At 36.2% G+C, this 23,444-nt stretch overlaps 1 protein-coding gene across 4 annotated transcripts in view; it reads left to right on the top strand.

The window, feature by feature from the left end:
* Positions 1-23,444, top strand: part of SUGCT (succinyl-CoA:glutarate-CoA transferase) — a 333,441-nt gene that overhangs the window by 10,985 nt on the left and 299,012 nt on the right. For all 4 annotated transcript variants that reach the window (XM_054190372.1, XM_054190371.1, XM_054190374.1 and 1 more), the window contains one exon: positions 3,348-3,468. In XM_054190372.1, the coding sequence (XP_054046347.1) occupies positions 3,348-3,468 (121 nt within the window). The remainder of the gene's footprint in view (positions 1-3,347; positions 3,469-23,444) is intronic.

The following is a 23,444-nucleotide window of genomic DNA, read 5'->3' as shown; positions in this document are numbered from 1 at the left end:
TTTTATTTAGAAAGGTATCATGGTTAGAATAAATTTTGAAGAGGGCACATCTCAGAATCTAGAATCATATTAAAAGCAAAGGAGCAGGGAGTCTTCAGGTTTATGCCAAAAGCACAGCCTTGATAATTCAGTCAGTAGTATCAAGTGAGCTGAATAAATCTGTTCATCAGGAGTTCTGGCTGCTTTTCTTCCTTTGGCACAGCACTACAAAATGCTTGTCCAAGGGTCAGCTCTTTCAGAATTACATGATTCCCACAAAATTATTCTTTGGTTGTCTTTTTTTATGTTTCTTTTATTCTGTGCCACTTGTAGCCCTGTCTTCCTTCCTAATGCTTTTGGCTCACTGTTAACTGCCTTCCAAATATTTGTATCTCTTCCTGAATGACATTTATTTTTTTCTCTTCAGTGATGGTATGTGCACCAGTCCCATGCTCTGACATCCTTATGTTGTAATAAGGCTCAGCATCTCTTCAGAGCGTTATTCAGCAGTTATTGCCCTAAGCTCTTCTTAAGAACCTTGAGGATGCCTTTCTCCTGAGTATTTTGCCTTAACTAATTAACTCTTCTATTTATTCATTAAGAACTTGGGAGAATTCAATTGTCTGGGAGCTGATGGCATTCCTTCCCTTCCATTGCCTTTAGCTGATAGGTGAGCATGTCTCATGCATGCTCTCTCACTTGAGAAAGCAAACTATTCACACAGATATATATATATGTACACACACAGACACATATAAATATGTATATGTGTGTATATATATTTATGTGTGAGTACACATACTCTCCTCTATGTGGAGTTTTTATAAAACACCAAAACCCTGACCCCCCAAGAAAACTCCAAACAAAACTTTCAAAAGATACAAATAGTTTGTTTTATCAAGTTAATAGCATCATTATTAGTTATTGTTATTCAATTTAATGGCTGCTTTGGCATGCATGGCATCCTTTTTTGTTTCCTGAGCATAGACGTTGAGCGTATCTGGAATACATAGTATTCTAACTTAGGTCTGTGTTGTATTACTCTGTTACTAGATGTTAATATATAAGTGATATCTTCAGAGGACTTGTAGGACAGAAAGCGTGAAATTGCAGTTGATGGTGGACTTAAAGCCCCATGGAGACTGAGCCCCATGGAGATTTGAGTTTTAAGAACATAAGGTCATTTGGGTCAGAGTCTGAGTCCAGTTACCCACAATCTCAGAGCCCTGGGTACCTTTGCTTTGTTCAGTGAGCATAAAAAAAAAAAAAGCACTATGCACAGACTGCTGCCTTTATGCATTAAAGACTGTTTCCAAGTGTCATGAAAACTTTAGCGGCAGAGCTGACACAGCACTTGTAGGATGCCTTAAAAATTCATGTACGCTCTTAAACTGGGCTCAAGTCATTGTATCCTCATTTACCACTGTTGTCGTCCCATGTATGTTGCCAAGTCCAGAGGTATGGTGCTTTTTATGTTACAGTACTGTATGGTGTGCCCTTTTCCTTGGTGCCCTGCAGAAGATGATAATTCTTCAGAATGAAATGGACAACAACTCTTAAACCATTTCAGTCCATACAATCCCTGTAAATTGGAAAAAAAGTGAAAGCAATATACAAGTTGTAGCTGATTTCCTCTCTTGAATTAATTAAGCTAAGTCTGTGGTATTATCAGTTTGAAAAGTATTTATGTATGAACTGTGAAGGATTTAAAGAGAAAATAAAACCCCCTTAAATATATTGTTCATAAAGTCATACTATTAAAGAACAAATAGCTTGCTCTTGTTGTGTTCCCCTTACTTTACTTTGGTCGCTTTATCTGCTGTCCTGCACAGAGGATTGGGACAGCTGTAGATCTGTCTGAGCTACTTCTGTTTTTACTAGCAAATGCTTTAGCTTTGTGGAAACTTGTATCTTCTTGAGAACCTTCTTGTGACAAATGCCTATTTTTTTAATACCTTCCATGAAGTTATGTTCTGTTCACTTCTATGGAATTATGAATTAACAAACCAGCCAGCTGTTCACATTGAAACCCAGCAATGCCTATTTAGAATCTGGAGTCTGTTTCTGAATTTACTATAGTCCTACAGGTTCTTCACACAGCCACTTCAAAAATACTTAATAACATATTTTAAAATGCACCTTCACCATATGCTGAACTTAGTTTCTGTAAATGTTACTAATGTCTCTTCCGTGCATCCAATTAAACTATTCATAATCTGTGTGCCATCTTGTCTGAATAAGAATCAGTTTCTGTCTGTCTTGTTAAATACTCACTGGCTTGGTAACTTCTTTGGCCTTAAATTCAGCTGAACAGCCTGCATGCTAGAACAAAAATGCTTGCGATTGCTGTTAGGATGACACTAGTTTATAGAAACTAGTCTAATATACTGTATATATTAATCAGACGGCTACATAGTAGTTTCAGAGAATGTGGCTGATCAGCTGCAAATAACATTAAGCATAATCTAAAACATCTAGTTTCTTAAAAATGTGTGCATGAACATGTGTACCTGTCAGGGAATAGTTTCTTAAATTCCTGATGGGGTGGAAAACCCTAAGCAAAAAAGCTCTACAACTCCCCCAAGGCATAAATCTTTCTTTTAACATGTACTTCTCTTGCTTCAGGAGTTCTTAATTAATATTAGTCCTATTGAAACATGTATATGTATATCTTTTTATAACTTTTATACGAAAAAGATGATGTAACTTAAAGCCCATCAATGTTATATGTTAATCTAACTTCAGCAGATTTTTGGAGTAGGTCAGTCATTTAGATGTGATGAAGAAAGGCACATTGCAGAGCTTGACAGCTCTATTCTAATTGAGGTGACTTTAAGATGTTAATTTTAACCCAGGAAAATTTTTGGGCTCCCTGTTTTGCTTCTGTGCAGGGGAAGTGAGGTATATGGCCTCTGTTACAGTAATTGTAATCAATTATTTTAAAATGAAAAACAGTTTGCAGATTTATTTCTAAGGTAGAGAAAGCGTGAAGGATAAGATGCATTCTTTCTCCCCCCTGCTTTTTCTCAAGCTAAGTTAAGGTATAAAGGTGATGATTATTCTGTAAACTATTGTAAAGTCTTGGGAAGTTGATGTAATACTGATAATATGGTTATATTATAGTTTTGTCTAATTGCTTTAGAATTGTGACAGTTGTCTTTCTAGATACTCAGCATCTCTAATACATAGTTTGCAGAGATGCACGGTCTTAACAGGCCAAAAAATATCTCACCAGGTTTGTAACTTTTCTTTTGTCACAAGGACTAGAGCTATTTTTATTAGTGAGATTTTTAAATTGTTACATGAAGAATCTCTTGAACTTTTGGAAGCTCATTAACAAATCTTACTCATCCTTTTCTTTTCTAAAGCTTGCAGCAGTGTCTGATGTTTTTGTGGAAAACTACGTTCCTGGGAAACTGGCTGAAATGGGTCTAGGTTATGAAGACGTGAAAAAGATTGCTCCTCACATAGTGTACTGTTCAATAACAGGTATTGTAATTTCAACTCCTTGTGTTCCTTTATTCCCATCAATGTGTTATAAAAGTCACATGGTTATATAGAAGTATATTATCTGGTATCAGTTAAGATAAATTGAAAGAGTGAATTTGACTGCTCAATTCAAAAATGGTTATATAAAAATTAGGAGGCAGCAACCATGTCAGCAGCTTATAAGTTGGTCAACAGTGGCATTACCGTGCCCGCCTGGCATGCTCCAATTGACTTCAGGGGAGCCGGGATTGACTGGGCTCCTTCTGTTTTGCTTTGAATTGTTTGGTAACTCAGTTTTTTTTTTTCCCTCTCAGCAGTTTTACTGTACCAGTTTACATATTGCAGGTTTCCAGTCTGTGTTCTTTACTGCCCTGAAGCATCTCTCTCTTCAGAATTATGCAGTTACGTGCTTATGGAAGTCTTATGTTATTTTGGTGCAGTCTATTGCCTTGTAAATGAAATGGCAGAAGAGTTACAGGTACTTTATAAATGCTGGGAAGAATGCAAAGAAAGTGGACATATGAATATCAGGAACTGCATACATATAAAAATAATTTTAAGTCTGAGAAATTGCCTATACAAAAAAAACCCAATAAAAACCACCCCAAAAATCTAGAGTAAGCACTAAAATTAAAGGATCTATGTGTGTAAATTCTACTGTTAAATACAATTAAATTAAAATATAGAAGTTACAAATGTTTTTAGACTAGTTTAAAGTCTTAGTTACAAACGCGTTATGCATCTGAATTTCTGAAGAAGAAATGGCTTTGGCTTTTTAGTTTCTGGGTATTGATGTCATTTAATAGGAACCCAGTAGCTTTTTAGTCTGTTGTGATGTATTTATCATGTTTGTGTGGCGAATGTGTGAAGAAGACAAGAGCAGAAATGCAATTATATTCAGGGCTTGCTGATAATATCTTTGTTTAAATACAGTTTTAGGTTGTTCAGTGGCTAGTTACAACAATAACAAATAACAACAATAATAATAATGGTAAAAGAATAGACAAGACACAAGTCACTCTCACTGCCCAGTGAACTGGTTGCCTAGCCTGACTCGAGCAGAGATCGCGGATTTCCTCCCCGGGCCAAAGCCCATTTATATACTAAGCATGATGGCTATGGTACGGAATATTCCATTGCCCATTCCATTGCTCTGCCTATGCTCCTCAGCTTCTATTGGAAGCTGAAAAAATTGTAATTGTAATTTATTTGTATCTAAATAGAACAGTTTTGTTCTGTGGTTGACTCTACTACATTCAAAATGCACTTTTTTCTTTTTCCTTTTTATTTTTATTTGTGAGAGGGGACAGGCAGAAAGGTTTGATGTAGTAGCGTTTAGCTTTAAAAAAAAAAATAATCCAAAATCAGCGATAAGGAGATCAAGTTGTTAAAATAACTTGCTGATAAAAACTGCTTAGATAAGCAGCTCAGATTAAAACATGAATGCCTATGGAAAGAGACCAAGACAACTTTTTGTTTGTTTTTCCATCATAAAGATGGCTAGACAAACAGCAAAGGAGGTAGGTAAAAGCATTAAACCATCTTTATGGCAGTGAAGTTATGTACACTACTGTTTATTATGGGGGAAGTTAGGGAGTTTCCATACTTGAGCCATCTTCTGCAAGGGATCAATTTGAGAAACTTTGTTAATCTGAATACCCAGTATAAAAGGGTTTTATAACAAATTGGTAAATAAATATTTATAAATCATTTGTAGCAGTATATCCAAGCAAGGTGAACTTTTGGTCTGATCCTGTGTAGTTACTAAGACATGTCATAACTTTGCTAGTGAAAACACACACACACACACAAAAGTAACTGAACATGTCAAGCTGTTCATGTAAACATAGGAATTAATTCACTTTCCTTTTCTGAAGCAAACATGGGATCTAATTGTCAATCCTGTGCTTTTGCAAGGCACCTCTCACCCACGTTGCTTACTATTCATGGTGTTCAAGTGCTTTTCTTCTGAGTTTTTGAATGTGGAGGCCATTATATCAAAATAGTGGGACTCTGGGCACAGAAATTTGTCTGTAAGAAGTGTCTTGGATGTTTTAACCCTGGACGTTGCAACATTTGACCCAAAAAGCAGGTTTATGTAAGTTGAGGCATCTGAGTTGGATGTCTGGTTTTGTGAGAGGTTGGTGCAGAAAGCAGGTAACTGCTGAAGGGCCGTCAAGAAGTGCTCAGTTTCCCTGACTCAGGACTGGAGCTATGCTTTATGACAATGTAAAAGGATAAGGATTGGTATTGAAGTGGAATGAACTGAGACATGCTGAATCTAGTAGGTTCCTGAGAGCTCAGATGTAATATTTCAGATAAGTTGGTTTTTTTTTTTTTGGTAATGCCGTAGAAAGCTATGTATATATAAAATGCCTAGCTAGGGATATGGAAAATATGAATTAAGGAAGATACAAAGAGAAATATTGTTTATCAGATGTGAGGGATGTGCTGGCTTAGAATGTTGAATTAAATGGACTAGTTGTCTTCCCAAATGTTGAAAGCTGTTGAGACAAATTATCTTGGTTACAGGAACCCCTTTTACATCTAAACAGTGGGATTTCATCCATCATTTGGCATCTTACAGGCTGTACAAGGGATAATAGAAATATGTTAGTTGTCAAGCCCTTTCTGGTGTGTGAGTCCTGTGACGGATAATGGATACACAATATAACATGAATTATGTTCTGAGGCCTTTGAACAGAGGATCGGAATGGTTTATGCTGTTTAACTCAGCCACTTTTGAATATGTTTTTTTAAGGGTGTATTTTATGTTTCATAGCTGTTGTTAACAGACAAAATTATGATGGTCATTGTTAATGACCATCACGAACTGTATTATGTTTTAGATGTGATAATATGTAGAGACAGACATTTTTGGGATAACATTTGATAATAAGTAAGCAAGAAATAAACACGTCCAGTATGTCAGAATCGGAGTATTTTTCCAACTTTAATTTTTATTTTTCTTGTTTTTTCTTGTTAGTCAGTATACATGCTGAAGACATTAGAGCTGATTAATTTAATAAATTACAAATAATTACTGGACACTACTTCCCTTATCCATTTAGTTAACTCATTAATGAGATTGGATATCATCTGGAATGTTTCGGTTTCTTATTTTTGGAACCGTATTACCTTTCAAGTTTAAACTTCATAGGTATGGAATGCAATCAATAAACAAGTAATTTGAAGGAATCAATTTCACCCTACAGCATAACTTGTATAGCAGCTGTGATCAAGATGTCTTTAAATTTCTTGAGGTTTTTTTTGTCTCATTCAGTTATTGAATGCAAGTATAAACAAATCAAATTGGATATTAAAACTTTTCTAATTTTAGGGGCCATCCAAAAATATGGAAAGTAATTTCCTGACTCTAGACTGTACTGTATCCTTCCTTTGTACTACTCCAGAGAGAGTGTGCTCAAATAGTTGTCATTCGTATCATTGTCATGGTTGTTACACTTTGGAGGACTGGTGCTTTCACTTTTTAAAGACTGCTATTTGTGACAAGATTTGTGTGAAAATACAGGTCTTGCATTTGTCTTCAGATCTCAGAGTTGTTAATTGATAGTCAGCATTAACTGATAGTCTTGCCTTCTTAAGGGCCCACCTTCTAGAACATTTTTTTATGCCAGTCACTGGCTGGTTCAGCGCCCACTGGCTGCATTTTGCGTTTGTCGTTACCCTGATAGTAGCCATTACCTGGCTACTGGATTAGGTTATTTGCCACATCCTTTAAGTGGTTCAGATGCTGAATCAGTGCACTCATTGTGGTGCTGTACTTATGTGTCCTGTTACATAGGAATTTGTATTTCATACTGCTTGGTGTTGTGCCAGGTAGGGCTGGTCTGCCTTTGGAGTATATTGCGCTGGTCACGTAGTCATGAATGGTTCATATGTACCATCTGTGTGTATGTACGTGTGTGTGTGTATATATATATATAACACCACCTTTATTCCATTAAACTTACTCTTCCTTCTGGATGGTAGGTAAAATATCATAGAGATGTTATCAGTTTACTCTTCATTTATTATTTCCTTTGGACTCCTTGCTTTAAGTTGTGGAACCACCATGAAATCTAGTCTAATCAATCCCAATTCTAGTACTATATGGTTCCTCCTAGCCTCTTTTTCTCCTCTCCTCTGGTGACCTACAGACTAGTATTTCTGTTCTTCTCATCCTCTCACCTACATGATGCCTTTGTGCCCTCTTCTTGGTCTTTTTGTCAGATCTGTTTCCCTTCCATCTAGGTCTCTACCCTCCTCCTGCCCTTTCCTAGCCATAATTGCCCAGCTCAGACTCTTCCCCTCTCCAGTTCAGTTCCTCACTAAACATCAGTTTCCCTTACCTCGTATTTTTCTACCAACTTCCTTTTCCGGCTAATTGTGTTCTCTGGTAATTCAGAACCTTCATTCTAACCTGTTTTTTTCCTGTTTCTCTTTTTCTACATTGTAGTGCTAGTACGAATTGAGCAGATTTCTATTCTTGATTCTTGTGTTGCTATCCTCATGTGCAATAACTGTGAACAGTAAATATAAATAAAAACTAGGCTAGAGCATGCTCAGTTGGTCTATGGGGACAGCCTCCATATGCATGTCAGAACAAACTGTTGGGATGTGTGATATGATGGAGGATGGACTTCATGGATTGAATCTTTGGAGATTTTAGCCTTGAAGCACTAACAAATATTTCCTTGGAGAGTGTATAGTTGCCAGCCCCCATGATACCTTAAAGCTGGATTTGAGGATTTTCTAGTGGAAATAAAAAATAACAGCAATAATAAAAAAGCATAGCTATGACAGAAAGGTCTCCCGTTCTTTCAATTCTTCATTCTAAAGAACAGAAATTCTTAGGGTTTTAAGCAAACAGCTGTAAGTTATTTTTTCTAATGTAGCAAAACAAACCTGCTTCCCTCCCTGGTTTTGTGCTTAAGAACAGCAGAAACGTTCTGTGAGAAATCATGAAAACCTTCAAAATTCTCATTCTTATACAGCTTAAAGATCAAGATTGGACTCTGTTACATAAAATGTTTTTTGTTAATGGAACATATATGGAGGTGACTGAATAGGCACATATTGTAGCAGAATGTAAAATGTGGAAGACAAGTTCCTTAGAAGTCAGAAGATACGCTATTTTATAACTTATCCAGAGTTGAGCAATTTTTCTTAAATGCAGGAATAATGTTTGTGTGGAATTGCCTCTTTCTAAACTTTGGACTGTTGCAAATTGTTACTGATAGTAAAATGAAATACAGTGTAATTTTTCAGAAAGTCTAGGTTCATATGTAGGTGAAGAGTTTAGAGACAGGTAAGCCAGATGCTGTCTCCTTTATGGCATTTTGGAAGTCGTCATTAGCAAACTGAGTTCCTTATCCAAACAGCTCAGATTGAATGTATCCAGCCCTGCAATGGCTGTTGCAGGGTTGCGAGGATATCCAGGACAATTCCCAACGTTCCTGCTGCTTTGAATGCTCTTGTGCTCCAAATTGTCTGTTCTCGCTCACAAGTTGGCTTTGCTGATAAGAGTAATCTTAGAATAAGTTTAAATGTAATATGTTTTGACAGTTCTGTGGTTGAGATTGGTTTAAGTTTTTTAAAAATTGGCTGGTTAAAGTAAATCATGTACGGGTCACAAGGGAGGGACCATTTGTTGCTATCGGAATGGTCTGTGTAGTACTTCCAACTAAGAGAGTCATAGTTTATTTCTGAACAGGAGGGGGCACTGTTTAAAAGGACAACATTGTTTTCAAATCAAACCACTTTTTTTTTTCCCCCCTTTCTTAAAGCCTCTGAAGGCAATATGTTTTGAAAGAATTTTGTAGTTTGTTTATGAATGATGAAAGCTATTCCTCTCAGGTTCTCTGCCCGATCTCCTTGCTAATTTGAGTGAATTGTGCTTACTCTTCTCCTGTGTACAGGTTTTGCTGAAGATAGTGTTCCTCAGCATTTTTTTCTGTCTTCTCCCTTTCTTTCCTCCTCCTTTTCTAGGAAGTAACACTTTGTGTTATATGCAGGTTGCTTTGTATGTTGCTTGTGGCATTACAAAATCTTGTTTCAATAGTTTGTTTTCTGTCATTTCGTTTCTTAACATACCGATGTGATACTTGGTTTTCTGCCTTTTAAAGAAATCTTACTCCTGTAAAGAATTTTCGGTGTATTTATGCGTGAAAAAAAATTGAATACATAATGATAATCGTAGAAAACCGTAGAAATATTCTTAGTTCAACCAAAAGAAACTACAAAGATAAGATTTTTGGGATTGTTATTTTTATTAACTTTGTATTACTCTAAAAGATTACCTTTTTTGGGGATTTGCAGTCTCTACCCCAAAGAACTTAGTCTTAACTCTGAACTTACAAATACTTTGACTGTACTAAACTATTAATTTGTTTGTTGGCAAACAGTATTGTAAAAAGACAAACATGAGGTGGAAAAGAATGGCAAAAGGTTTATAGAAAAGGTTTTGTGTGTCATCAGAGTTTCATATAGGTCTAAATCTGAAATAGTTGTATATGCAGCTTTTATTTAATGTACCTAAAGTTGTTATGATCCATAAATGAATACTTTTCATCAAAAATAATAAGTAAATCTTAGATATCTCTAGGTGATTCTGATGAATCCATGAGAAGGAAAATAGTTCTTCACTCCAGCCATCTAGATAAAAGTAGTAATAACTCAAAAGAACCGTCATTTGGTACTTCCCAGTACATCTTGTTTTGTACTGATAATTTGTAGCATCTTCTCATGGGAAGATGCAATGTTATAATTTTGATGCATATTCTACTTTGCCTCTAGTATTTTCACAACAGGAAAGAAGCCAACCACAGTGTGTTTTTTCTGAGCAAAGGCTAGGCAAAGTGTTCTTCAAATCCTCTAATTTGTGAACTAACTGTGGTAAAATGTGGAATTGCCTTGGATTAGGTACAGTTTGTAGTCTCCCTCTTACCAAATGATTCTGGCCTATAAAATTATAGGTAACTTGGAGTGTCTGTGTCTTTGTGCCCACTCCTTCCCCTGACAATTGATGTTTTTGTGGTTTCTATATTGTTATAATCTGGATATAATTGCCTTTTACAAATTGATAGATTACCGGCCAACAAAATGACAGCTCCTACTTAAAAAAGTTGGTGTGTATTTCATAATGTGATATAATTTGGCAAAATAAGTTCTTGATGCTCTAAATTATTTATTGATAGCATACAAGTACGAAACTAAGTTGTATTCAGAAGCTGACTCAAGCAATGGTTGCTGTTGTCACTAAATAATAGGAACTATAGAAATAGTCTTGATCCTTAATCTGTTCAAAAGTTGTTACAATTTGTCACCCAAAATTACTAAAAAGAGGATTTTTTTTTTTTTAATTGCAAGACAACAAAATGATCCTAAATCTAGGCACAACAAATTGGGGGGGTGAGGGGGTGGCGGGGAGAAAAAAGGCAAAAAAACCCTGAATAGCAAAATGTGTAGGCTGGTTGAGCCAAATAGGCCAAATAGCCAGTGCAAGCAGGATGATGTGCAGAATGAAACGGAAATTAGGAGAATTAAGTGAGAATTTAAAGAGTTACATCAGTCTTCTAAATATATTAAAAGCAGGAACAACTTGGAGAATGAGGCAATTAAGGAAACTGGAAACTGCAAAAAAGAGGATTGGTGTCTTGGTACCAGTCTTCAGTAAAAGATGTTCATAGAGAAATTTTCAACATATGTATTGTTTTCTGATAATAGAAGATACTGCACTGTCAGAGACAGATATGTCAAAAGAGGCATTGTCAGAACAAACTGAGTAGTTCTTGATTTGGTCTAAGAACAAGAAGGCAGATCTGGAAAATTGTGAACATTATACTCCTCTTAAATAAACACAAAGATCACATGTTTTTGAGTCTTGAGGTATGAACTCAAGGCTTGTGGTATGTGAGTCGTGAGGTATGAGGTATAGAATCATTCTTAAGTGTAACTTAACTTGTAACTTAAGTGCTGACAGTGACTGTGAATAAAGCATTTGGAGAAGAAAAAATGTGAAGCTTCTACCTGAGCTTGATTTGATGAAAACAGAGCCTTCCAGCATGGGAAAAGGAAATCAGGCTTCTCCAATCTGTTAGTTTTTGCATCATGCAGTTGGAAGATGGATGGATTACAGACTTGATCTGTTATTTTTTTTGATAGCTCAAAGTTGTCTGTGAGTGGGCAGCTAAGAGAAGTTAGTAATCAGGGTATAGAGATAAAATAGTCCGTGAGAACGTTTTTTTTGAGGAGCTGAGTAGCAAGCTTTGCTGGATTTGTGGAGACACAAATCATTATTGGGTCAATATAACTACCTGTCTATAACATGGTAGTAAACCTTGTGCTATGTATTTTGACTGTAGTAAAGTTTTTGACACTCATACATCATGCTTTCATAGAGCAGCTAAGGAAACGTGATATACAGGAAATAATAAAAAAAATGGTTCAAGAGTGATCAAAAACTCCCTGATATCTTAGCTCTCGTGTTTTATAAAGAATAACTATTGGTATTTCGTGGTTGACCTGGAAGGCAATACCTCAGAACTGATGTTGCTGGATATTTTGTTTCTCAAAATAGATGGTGGAATAGAACGTGGATGACCCCAAAATCCTCATGTGAGCATGAGCTACAGGGTGTTTCTGTGTTTTAGAGTTGAGGGGCAGGAGGAATCTGGAGCTGACTTACAGGTAGAAGACATAACTTCCGTTACAGCCTTATACTCTCCTTTATATTTTTTTTTTTTTTTTGGTGGTGTTTGGCTAATTCAGGAGAGTCATGGAGGGCTGGCCTCAGCAACTCTGCTCAGTTTTTCTTCCTGAAGCCAGTGATTTAAAACATTCCCAAGAATCCCTGTGTCAGCACAGCCCCGTGGGCAGTCATGTGATGAAGTCCTGCTGTAAAAGCTGCAGTTTAATGGCTGGAGAGCTTCATGCAGCTCTGAAGGCCCACCAAGCTGAAAGGGAGTAAATTCATACAGCAGGATTAGAATTAAAAATTACTTTGTCCAAATTGTTTACACCAATAAAAGAGCAAGGGTAGAATTAAAGGTTGGGGGAAGTCCAATGTACTGTGTTTAATCAGAAATAGTCGAGTCCTTTTAAAATAGTATGGGGAACATTAGGTTAGAGAAGCGTTCTCAGAAGACTTGATGGTAATGGTGGGGCAAGATTGATGTTGGAACATAAGTGATGTCATGTTGTTAGATGAAAGACTAGTATACTGGATTATTTAAAGACAAATATGGCCTAAATGACTGTCTCTGCCCTGCTTCACATTGGTAACGTCTCAGTTGGAAGGCTAAGTCTACTTCTGGGTACCGTATTTCAGAAATTATGTGGACAACTGAAGAGAGTTGTGAGAAGAACAATCTATAGGTGAAAAACATTGCATATGAAAGGTATCTTGGAAACCTCAATTTTTTTCCTAAAAAATATGAATAAAATAAATGGTGCTGTGATCAGAAGGAACTACTGTGACCATCTAACCATCGCTTCCTTAAGTATTCCATGCATTTTCACATAGTAGTTCTTAAATGAAGATCCTGATAGCATGTGAAAACATAAAAAAAAAAAATAAAAAAAAATCCTTGCTTAATGTGTAGAAGTAGCCAGAATGTTAGTTGGTATTCAAAGAATGAGAGCGTTAAGAAAAGAAAATCTTAAGAAAATTTTGGGATCTAGTAATTAGTAATAAGAGTTCATACATGACAGAGAAGTGGCTTGTCTTTGTTTTCCAGAGAGTTAAGTAACTGGGAATACAAGAGCAGCATAGAAAATAATAAATTATACAGTTAAACGATTAGCCATTTTCTTTCTCAAGAGTAGTAAATAAAGGCATCCCATGGAGCTGGAAGACTGTGTCCTTAAAATTGGTAGTGCATTGCAGAGAAAATGTTGTCTTTTAATATTTTGCAGAGTTTGCTGCCTTATGTTCTTAAGAGCAAGATGCTATCAGAATTAAAAATGAAGGAGTAGACAATTATATAGATCAGGAGAACAGGCAAAATTATTAAGATATTCAGTCAGGTGGCTTGGAACAAGCCAGCAGATAACTACTGACTTCTTCAAATACCAAACTAAGTGGTGTCAGCTATTTGTACACTTCAGGATCAACATGTGAAAGAAACTTAATAAATTTAATTATGGTCTTATTTTGAGGAGGGTAGGTTATAGTATGACCTTGCAGGTTTTAGATACATATAGAGGTTAATTGCATACCTCAGTGTTTTTCTGCCCTGCGTCGATGTGCTGCTTTGTAATTCTCAGTGGAAACTACATGTTTGCATAGATTGGTAACCGGTACCTTTTGCAGTAAAGAACTAGCTTTAGTTTAAAATATGCAGCAGGAGTTTTAAGAGGTTATTATGCTTCTCATATGTAATTACTTTATCTGAGGTGGCCATCAACACATAATAAAAAGTACTGATGCTTTTAAGACTATATTAATTCTAAATATGAATTTATCCAAGAATTGGGAACAGTTTTCATTTATAAAGCACAAGGTTTAAACACTGTAGGGCAATAGACTCATAAAGAAGTTAAACGAGAAGTTAGGATTGGAAGTTTGGTTGATGTAAATCAAAGCCAAGGAGCTAGTTCTCCTTGTGTTGCCAGGGAATAGGACAAGTTTTTCAAACTATCATTCCTTCTTGTGTTCACCATATGAATGAAGTATCTAAAGAATCTGATGTGACAATTTTAATCTCTTCTTGTATTATACTGTGTTTACAAGCAGGATTTCTACAATTTTATATTTGGAAAAAACTTAACGTGAAAGAGGTAGAGGTTTGCGTTATCTCATGAGTCCAAGGTACCTGATTTCTTTCTAGACATCTAAACAGATTTGTGCCTTGCCCCGAAAAACTTCTAGTCATATGTCATCTGAGTATCCCAGTTGTGTCAATTTTTCCTTTTGGCCGCACCATCAAACCAGAAAACTTTAATGTAAAAAGGCAAAGTTTGCTTATGTGAGGAAATTAATTGGCAGAAATGCAGATGTCTAAATACTGCTTTGATGATTTTAAAGTACTTTTTTCATTAGAATTTAGAAAAAAATCACTTGTTTCCACGAATGAAGAAATTATTTTTCTTGTTTCTAAGAATAAAGCAATCAATCACTATGGCAGTGCGTTGGTATATCAGTGGTGGTCTTACGTGGTCTATAGTTCTGATGGTAAATTCCCTGAGAGAACAACTTTGATATATTTATGTAGCTTCTTTCCTTTACAAAAGTGAACTTTTTCAGGTCAGTCAGAATACATTTACATCCCTTGATAGTATTGTGTAGGAAAAAAAAATGGAGCTATCTGTAAACCAGCATGGTAAATTGGCCTTAGAGTATTGTTACAGCAGCATTTCTTTTGTGACCTAACTGGTTGAGTCATTTATCATGGTGTAGCAGTATGTGCTGTTTATGTACTCAAAGTACTTCTTTAGGACCAAAAGATGATTTGTGTAAACACAAAATGTTGGGAAGGAGACTTTGAAAAGAGATATCCATTGATTTAAAGGGAGATGGCGCTATAGCTGAGGTTTCTGAAAATTGCCCTTATGAATTTAGGGACTATCATGGTTTAAGGACTTGGGTCATTTTGGCAGTAAATATTAAGATAGTATTGTGCCTCTACTTCACTCTATCCTGTAGAAAGTCACCTGTAAAGTCCCCAAACGTCCTTTTGCTTGGCATGAGACCCATTCCAGGAGAGTCTGCTGCTTTAGGATTGTCATTTTGTGGCCAGCATTTCTTCCCAGAGTGAAATATTTAGTATACAGAGTATGCACTGCAATCCTAACCACATGAAATTTAATTTTTGTAAATGTTATTTATATATAAAATAAAGCAAATATTGTTAGAACCTTCCATCAGTTAACTGCTTTATTCAGAAATAAGTGATGAGGACCAGTGGGAGCTTTTAATTTCTTTTCCCAGCCTGTGGTGCCAATTTACTATCCTACTGAAGCACAGCTACACCAGCAGGGGGTTCTTTCTGATGCTGTACAAGGAACTTGATCTTCATTTCTGCTGCTTATGAAGACCTCCTAAATCTTTCCTGCTGTCTCTTTTGTATCATAGGTGATCCATCTGCAAAGAGGTGTTTACCTCTTTTGCTTTTCTGGACATGAATGAAAAACATTATATGAGTGTGTTAGACCCTGTGTATTTTTTTTTTTTCCCCCCATACTGGGCTTACTGATCTATTTAATGTTTTTTCTTGATAAGGAGTTAAGTTATTTTGTAATAATTTTTACTTTTACTGAAAAAGGAAAAAATACTAATTCTGAGGAAGACTGAGAAACAATGACTTGACTGTTAATCAGACTTGCAAACAGATGACAAATAATGGTATTACTTTGAATTCTACTTTATTGTTCACGTCTTGTAATACTTTTTTTTTAAGGGTCATATGTTTTAGAAACTTGATTAATAGGATTTGAATTTTTGGGATTGCTTGTTAAAATATTGTAATGTTCAAAATCCTCACAGATTTTTTTTTTTGGTTTGTTCTTGTTTATGTTGTATTTAAGTAAGTTGAACATGTCTGTTTAGTATAAGCACCTGCAACTTGCAAAGGATTTCTGTGTGTCTTATGCCTAAACAGTCGATTTGGGAAATGTCACATAACTTTACCTCTCAATTCTATCATGCTTTAAAGATGAACTGTATAAACAAACTTAAAACCATATCTACTTATTCAGGAAGACTGTCATCTGCAAACTCTTGGAAGCTGGGATAGTGCTCAAGAAAAATATTAGATAGGCTCATCCTGTTCATATTGGCATCTGTTTTTCTCCATTCCTGGAGACAGAATATGTGGCTGGCCGGGCCTTGAGTCTGATCTAGTGTATTTGTTTTCATATTCCTGTACTACTCTGCTTTTCTTACACCTTTTAGCACAGGTCAGACAACACAAGGACAGATTTGCTGTGCTCCGGTCCCTCCAGAGTGTTATCAATAGAGCTGTTGCCCAAATACCAATTGCAGGACTAAATCCTGTTAAATACACCTTTATAACCCATTTGGAGAACATGAGTTTCCAAAAGGTCGCAGAATAAAATGTGAACCAACAAGGTTTGACAGAGGTGTGTTGCAGAGTGATTCAGCTTGGTAGCTCTTAATTGGAGGAGAAGCGAAATGGACTTGACTTCTGGGATCTCTATGTTTTTCTAGTGGTGATAGCAACGATGCTTTTTAACCTGTATTATATACAAAAAGTGTGTATTTGGTTCAGGAGTGATTGAAATATAAGTATCACAAAGGTGCATTTTTAGGGTGTTTCAGAATAAAACCAAACTTTAAAGACACCTTCTTGTACAGGACTGATGTAGTTATGCTCTGTCAAGATGCAGAACCAAAGGATAATTTTCTTGCTTAAAACAAATTCGTGTTGCTGGTGGGTTTATATGTTTTTCTCTGCTGCTTGCAAAATGAGGATACTGGGGTCCCAAACAGGCCTATTCAAAAGAGGAGGCTTCTGCAAAATTCAGCTGGTTGACAAACTTGTGGGACTGAGCATGAGGCTGTTTTCTCTACAGCAGGCTTTTGTCAGCACAGCTGTGCTGGTCAAGAATGTGAAGAGGTGTGAACACTGACTATTTAGCTGTTTTGGCAGAAGCCATTAACAAATATCTTTTTATATTGACAAAACTTTTCTTTTGCTGGTAAAATTGGTCTGCTCAGATATATTTCTGTAAATGGTTTTACATTCTAGCATGAAGTATAATTTGGTCCAGAAAGCCATTTGTGCTCTGTATTGGCAGTGCTTTGCCAGCATATGGTGTGTTGTTACCTATAGAGTACTAAAAGACTCTGGCATCAACACAGACCAAACTTCCAAAATGTATCAGCAATCCAAACTAACATGAAAAGGGTGGAAGCTGAAAGGTGGAGTGTTGAAATAAAGGTTGCTGAGAAACAGATGGGAGCTGACAGGACCGCTTCTCCGTTGGCAGGATTGATATCCTTGCATGATTCAAGATCTGCAGTGCACCTCCAGGAAGGTGGGCTTTTTAGGTGAGTGACGCTAAATCTTTGAGTTTGTGCTGTTTCTGTCATCAGCACACTACCAGCAGATAGAGTGCTTTTATTTTCTTTTTTTCTTTCTCTGTAAGTGAGTGAGCTGGCCTTTTGCACAGGCATTAAGCATCCTAGCAGGAGGGCTCTGCTGTTTTTTCCACTGTTATTCTTCAGTCACACATAGCCTGAATGTCCAAAATAGTGTGAGTTTAGGAATAAGAAAGAGTTGAAAATGAGTGCTATTCTGAAACACTGTGTTCCCATTCCTTGTTCAATATGAAGCATATACAAAGTTTAATGAACAAGTCATAACTCTTCCTTGCTTTAAAATTAAGTATTGACTTTCAGCTGTGCATGGAAGTAATAGTTTTCTTATGACTTCATGCTTATTCCTTGTTCTTTCATCTAAATAGCACCCTGAAATTAGCAGTATTTTGTATAAAATCTGAAACTTCAGGATTTTGGACTCTGTCCTAATGAAGAATACCATAGCAGACAGAGAGCCTGTGAATCGTAACATTTGACACTGGGTTAGTTTACAGTGAATGAAACCAGATTAGGCACTGAAATCCTGGATATGAACAGCATAGCAACACAGTACAATTGTGGAGACACTTACTGATGGTTTAATGTTTATTTTTCAGTAGCTATTATACTTGGACTGATGCCTAGTGAAGTTAACAGAAATAAAGCTGGAAGATTTTAGGCAGCTTGAGAAGCCTTGCAGTAGGCTTTTGTAAAGCAGTATTTATTGTGTTTGAGTTCTAATATTCTAAAGAGGACACCCAAGAAAATGGCACCAAACACTTTGTTAGTACTAAAGATTTCTCTGCTGGTTTCCAAATGAAATATTTTTCAGGGAATTTCCTGTCTTGTAGCCGCCTTCTCTGCTTTATGTTGTTTTATTAATCTTTTTTTCCCTCACCTAATGGACTTTTTTCATATGAAAAAAAAGTTGAGATTTTGAGATTTCACCAAAGAAATCAATATGACTTATTAAAATGATGTGAAGATCCAATGTCTTTGTTGTGCCTATTCAAGGTATTTTCTGTGGGTGTTGTTAGATTGGCAGAAAGACTGTAAGTAGCTGGTGTTGACCTGAAAATGTTTCCCAGTAAGCATATGGTCTTCATTACTTGTGTTTTTAAAATACTGTGATAAAATAAAACACTTTGTCAGTAGCTAACAAAAAAAAAAGAAAACAGTTTTGGGTGTAGAAGACACGAACTATTGAAAAATAGCCTGTATTTTGTCATTTTTAGAAACCAAAATGGTGGCGGTACCTGGCACTCTTCCATGTACTTGAACATTAAAAGCATTCTGTATCCCAGTGTTTATGTCAGAGTTGGCTGGAACCCACTGATCTGCAAGTTGTCTTGTAGAAGAAACTTTGTCATTGGAAGTTGTAGATGTTACTGCAAAGTAAGGTTGTAATGAGAATACGTTTGTGGATAACAGCCTTCCCCTAAGTAAAAATTCTTGTAAAGGGAAGAGAATAATCTGTTTGTGATACACGGGACAAGAAGTAACTGTTAGAATTTCAGCAAGAAACATTCCAATTAAACATTAAGAAAAGCTTTCTAATAGATAGTATGATTTGTTGTCCAGGTGTAGAGTCCGTGTAGATATTGCAAAGTCAGCGTAGGGGTACGTAGTGCCGTTATGATCATATCTTGCAGTGAACCCTGACGACCTTTTCAAGAAGAGAAAGGGAGGCCAAAATTTTCTAACCTCTTTTAAAAGACTATGTCTTTCAAAATAATTTTATGGAACTGCAACTACAAGGTGCTTACTCATATAAAATAATATTGTTTGTACAATAAGAAGGGGTATTATGTATCATGTACCTGCTCAGGGTATATAGTATGTGATTGTTCATCAGTTTCTTTTATTTCTGTCAAATTAAAGTAATTATCTTAAGATATAAGGGAGTGAATTTGGTATTGAATCCTAACTTCTTTTAACATTCAAACTGAAAAACCTAAATATAGTAAAATACGCGGTCTGGAAGTAAAGATACCATCTCCTTTGCTATAAATTGCTGTAATTCTATTAACTTTTTTGCAGTTCTGAAAACTTTCACAAAGGCATGCCACAAGATGCTTAGAGTACTCTGTCCAATTAAAAGTTTCTTCAGTTGTTCAGACTGAATGACTGGTGTCTTGTTATAGTTTGTGTTGTATATATTTATTTAGAAGGTGTTTCTCATCAATGGGATATGAGTCGGACAATTTGATTAGAGGTAACTGTGTTAGGAAAATCTTTATAGAAGGGAAAATACTCAAGTATGTGAAATATCAGTTTTGTTCACTAGAGTGTTTTTTTTTTTTTGAAGGCAAAGATTCTTTTCACATATGACCCATCCTACGGAGCCAATTGGCAAAATCTGTTAGTAGACAAATATTCAAGTTAGGCAATACATTGAATTAATCAGTTATTAGATTCAGCTGTTCTAAGCAACCAGATGCATTTACTTTTTGCCACTCCACATATTAAATTCCTGGGAATGATCAGCAACTATTATATTTAACTGTGCATTGTGTAATCAGGGAATCTGTTAATGTTAAGAACATTCAAGATCCCTTTCATATGTATTTCAAAGAAAAGTCTCGTTCAACTTTTCTGTATGTTCACTTAGTCTCTAATGTACTGGTAAGTTACAGCAACTTTCCACTTCCATCTGATCTGCAACAACAGTTTATTTAAACTTCAAGCTGGCATTTGCACTTTCATTAGGTTGCATAGAAAATTAATGTTATATCAGGACTGCAAATGAAAGTCATGTTACAATTCATGATTTCAGAAATAGGAGGTAGGTGTGTGCTCCTTCTTTGAGCTGAGTAAGAGTTGAGCCGTTTACATATTTTGTGTGTATAAACCAAAGAGAGCTATAATCAGGCTCAAAAAAGTTAGTAAAGTTATTGGGTTGAAAGGACAGCCTGGAATTTTAAGGATGTATTGTATTCCACATAACGTAATCCTCTTTGGGAATTAAAGTTCCCAGATTTGTTTTGAAAATTTTTGAGGGAATATTTGGAAAGTTTAGAAAAAATTCTGTTCTGGTTTTGTGTTTGTTTGACACTACTAGCTGAAGCTGGAAAAGAACCTTTAATGCCTTGACTATGTATTTGATCTTAGAGGGAGAATTCAGGGTCACGGCACTCATACTGGTGTGTGTGCACACACGTTGATCTGCAGCCCCTGGGTGCAGTGGAGTGCTTAGTCAAGGTCAGCTTCTTCACTGGACATTGCTGCACAGATTTATCTGTCAACAGAACTATATACAGTCACAGCAAATAATGGTCTGTTCAGGTAATATCCACTTTAAGAAAGAATGTTGTCTGATTCAGATGAGAAATAATTATGTAATTAAGTAGTTAGTTTAGATTTCTGTTATAGGATAATCATGTCCTTATTGGAGAATACTGTGTATCTGTGGCCTCAGAGTTGAGACCTCTACGAGGCTCTCCTGACACTGTACTGCTTGGCCATAGCATTGTAAATAGTCACAGAAAAATACACCTTGTGGGCACTCCTTAGCTTTACACATTTTTTTACACTACAGAAGTAGCAAGATTGTTAGTATCTGTTGAACTGAAGTCTGGTTTCCTTCTGTTGAATCCTGGCTCCTTCCCATCATTAGACAGGTGTTTCTCACAAACATTTGCTCCCTTACCTTAGTAGTAATAGCATGACAGAGGTGGGTGGGTGGAGGAGCACTAGTGAAGTGCTGTGGACACACAGAGGTTGGTACAGACAGCTCACCTCAGTATTTAACTAGTTTCTTTTGTAAGTTTGGCAGCTTGGATGGGTTCTGGGGGAAAGCTGCTGCTATGAGTAATTGGCTTCACTATTTTAAAATTAGCTTTTACAGTGTCAGTATTTGAAGTCATAAGATCGGCTGTATCTGTACCAAGCAGTGTACAAGGAGGGCGTTGTTACCTTAAGAGTATGTAGATAGGAATATTTGTATAAACCCAAACCAGGCGGAGAAAAAATTTGAGTACTTAACCTGAATGGCATCTAAAAACTTAAGCTTTTAATAGAAATTCTGTTTTCAGAAAACGGTCACCATGTTTGCATTTAACTTCTGATTTCTGAAATGATGTAGAAGAGTGCCTCCACTTAGGTTGGGAAGCTGCTTCTGCCTTGAAATTTGGAGAGTGACAAGTTAAACTTTAGCTGGCTTAGTAAAAGAGCATTGATAGTAGCATCTCTTAGGTAATTACAGTTTAGGTTATGGAGGGAAGAAGTGCCTTCTTGAAACTTATATTTGGCATATTGAAAAGCTAGAAAATATAGCCCAGAAGTTTGCAGGCCTGATTAAAAGCTTGTTGAAAACCAGGCTAGCGTTGTTTGAAATGGTGTGTGGCTGTGTCCCAGAAGTGTGGTTGGTGTTTTCAGAGGAATTGTGTGAGGCTGGGTACCCCAATCACATGAAAATTGAATGAAGCTGGACAAGTGGCAGAGGCTGTTTTTTGTTGCCTTCTAGTTTTTCAGTAGCTAAATCCTAGCAGAAGGTTTTTCATTTGATTTAATAGTTTTATTTTATATTTGCCTTCCAATTAATAGCACCTGATTTTGTTTAAAACACAGGGTTAGAGTGTCTAAATCGGCATGTGTAAAAGCAATAAAGTAATTGATATACTGTACACATTCACAATCATCAATTGGGAAATGAAATGTATTCATCAGATTGTTGGTCAGATCTTATGCCTGCTGATTTAAGGTTGGGTTTTTTTTTTAATCTCCTTTCATCTTTCTTGACAGTTTGCTCTGACTTCACCTTTTTCGTATCGGTTCTGATCTCCTGTAAGCTTGCCTACCCAGGAAGTTGTACTTCCTTTCCTTCTGACCAACACATGGCAAGCATTTTCCAAAAGTCATTACTCGTATTGCTAACGTATCTGGCAGCTCTGACATTGCAAAGTTTCATATAATGCGTCTGTTAGATTTTGGCTTTTCTCATCACAGAGAATTGCTTGTGTTCTTCTGCTTGTTTCATTAATCTTTATTAAGTAAAGATGTAAGCTGTCTTTAATTGAATGTTTTCTTTTGGCAAAAGAACAAGTCAAAAGGTGTTTCTCATTAATTTGTTATTCAGCAGGGATAGACATCTATCTGGATTGAATTTGTGACAATGTTTAGTCCCTATTTGTAGAAATGCCTATGTCGAACATATTTTTCTATGTTTTGCTCAGAATATCCTATACAGGCTGACTTTATAATGTCATTTGTCATGTGGGAATTGAGCTGCAGGGAATTGGTCTGCGTTGACAGCATGTCTCCGTGTTGGTTTTTCCTCTCCTTTTAGTACAATGTGTTTTATATTTGGTCTTATAAAGTATTATCATGCTATCAAATCATGAAGAAGTGCAGAAATGATGGCTTTTGGTTTTCTCTAGCATGTGATACAAATATTTTGGACAAAGGTCATAATGAGAAATGCTGACCTTTCTTTTTATGACGCAGAAAATCATATTCAGACTTTCCTGTAGCAGTTAGTTACAGGGTCATCATTAGCTCGAAAGCAAATTGTGTTGAAGAAATGAGAGTAGTAATTTCAGGTGTTGCAGGAGTTCTTTTGTCTCCCTTCCAGTTCCTGTGCTTTTAGTAATCTTTCAAGACTTACTACTTTCTCTGTTTTGTGGAAGGCGCAAACTGTGTTTGTGACCCACTGTCCTGTGGAAAGTGTTGAATTTCATCAAATACCAATCAAATATACAATCACCTGAGAAATGAAGAAGCATTTTTATTAACCTTTGTAAAGATCCCAAACTAATTAAGGTAACCTACATAAAAATATTTGGTTTAGGGGGATTGTCCTTTAAGTGATGATATTGCAACACAGTGGTGTCTGTTTATCACAGATGCTTAGTCGAATTGTTTTTATACACGTGTTAGGAATCCTGTCACCATATCATCAGTAACTCCTAAGCAAGCAAATGGGGTGTCCAAA

Source organism: Rissa tridactyla, chromosome 2 (assembly GCF_028500815.1).
Source record: "Rissa tridactyla isolate bRisTri1 chromosome 2, bRisTri1.patW.cur.20221130, whole genome shotgun sequence".
Taxonomy (NCBI): Eukaryota; Metazoa; Chordata; class Aves; order Charadriiformes; family Laridae; genus Rissa; species Rissa tridactyla.
This window is presented reverse-complemented; position numbering and strand designations above follow the sequence as displayed.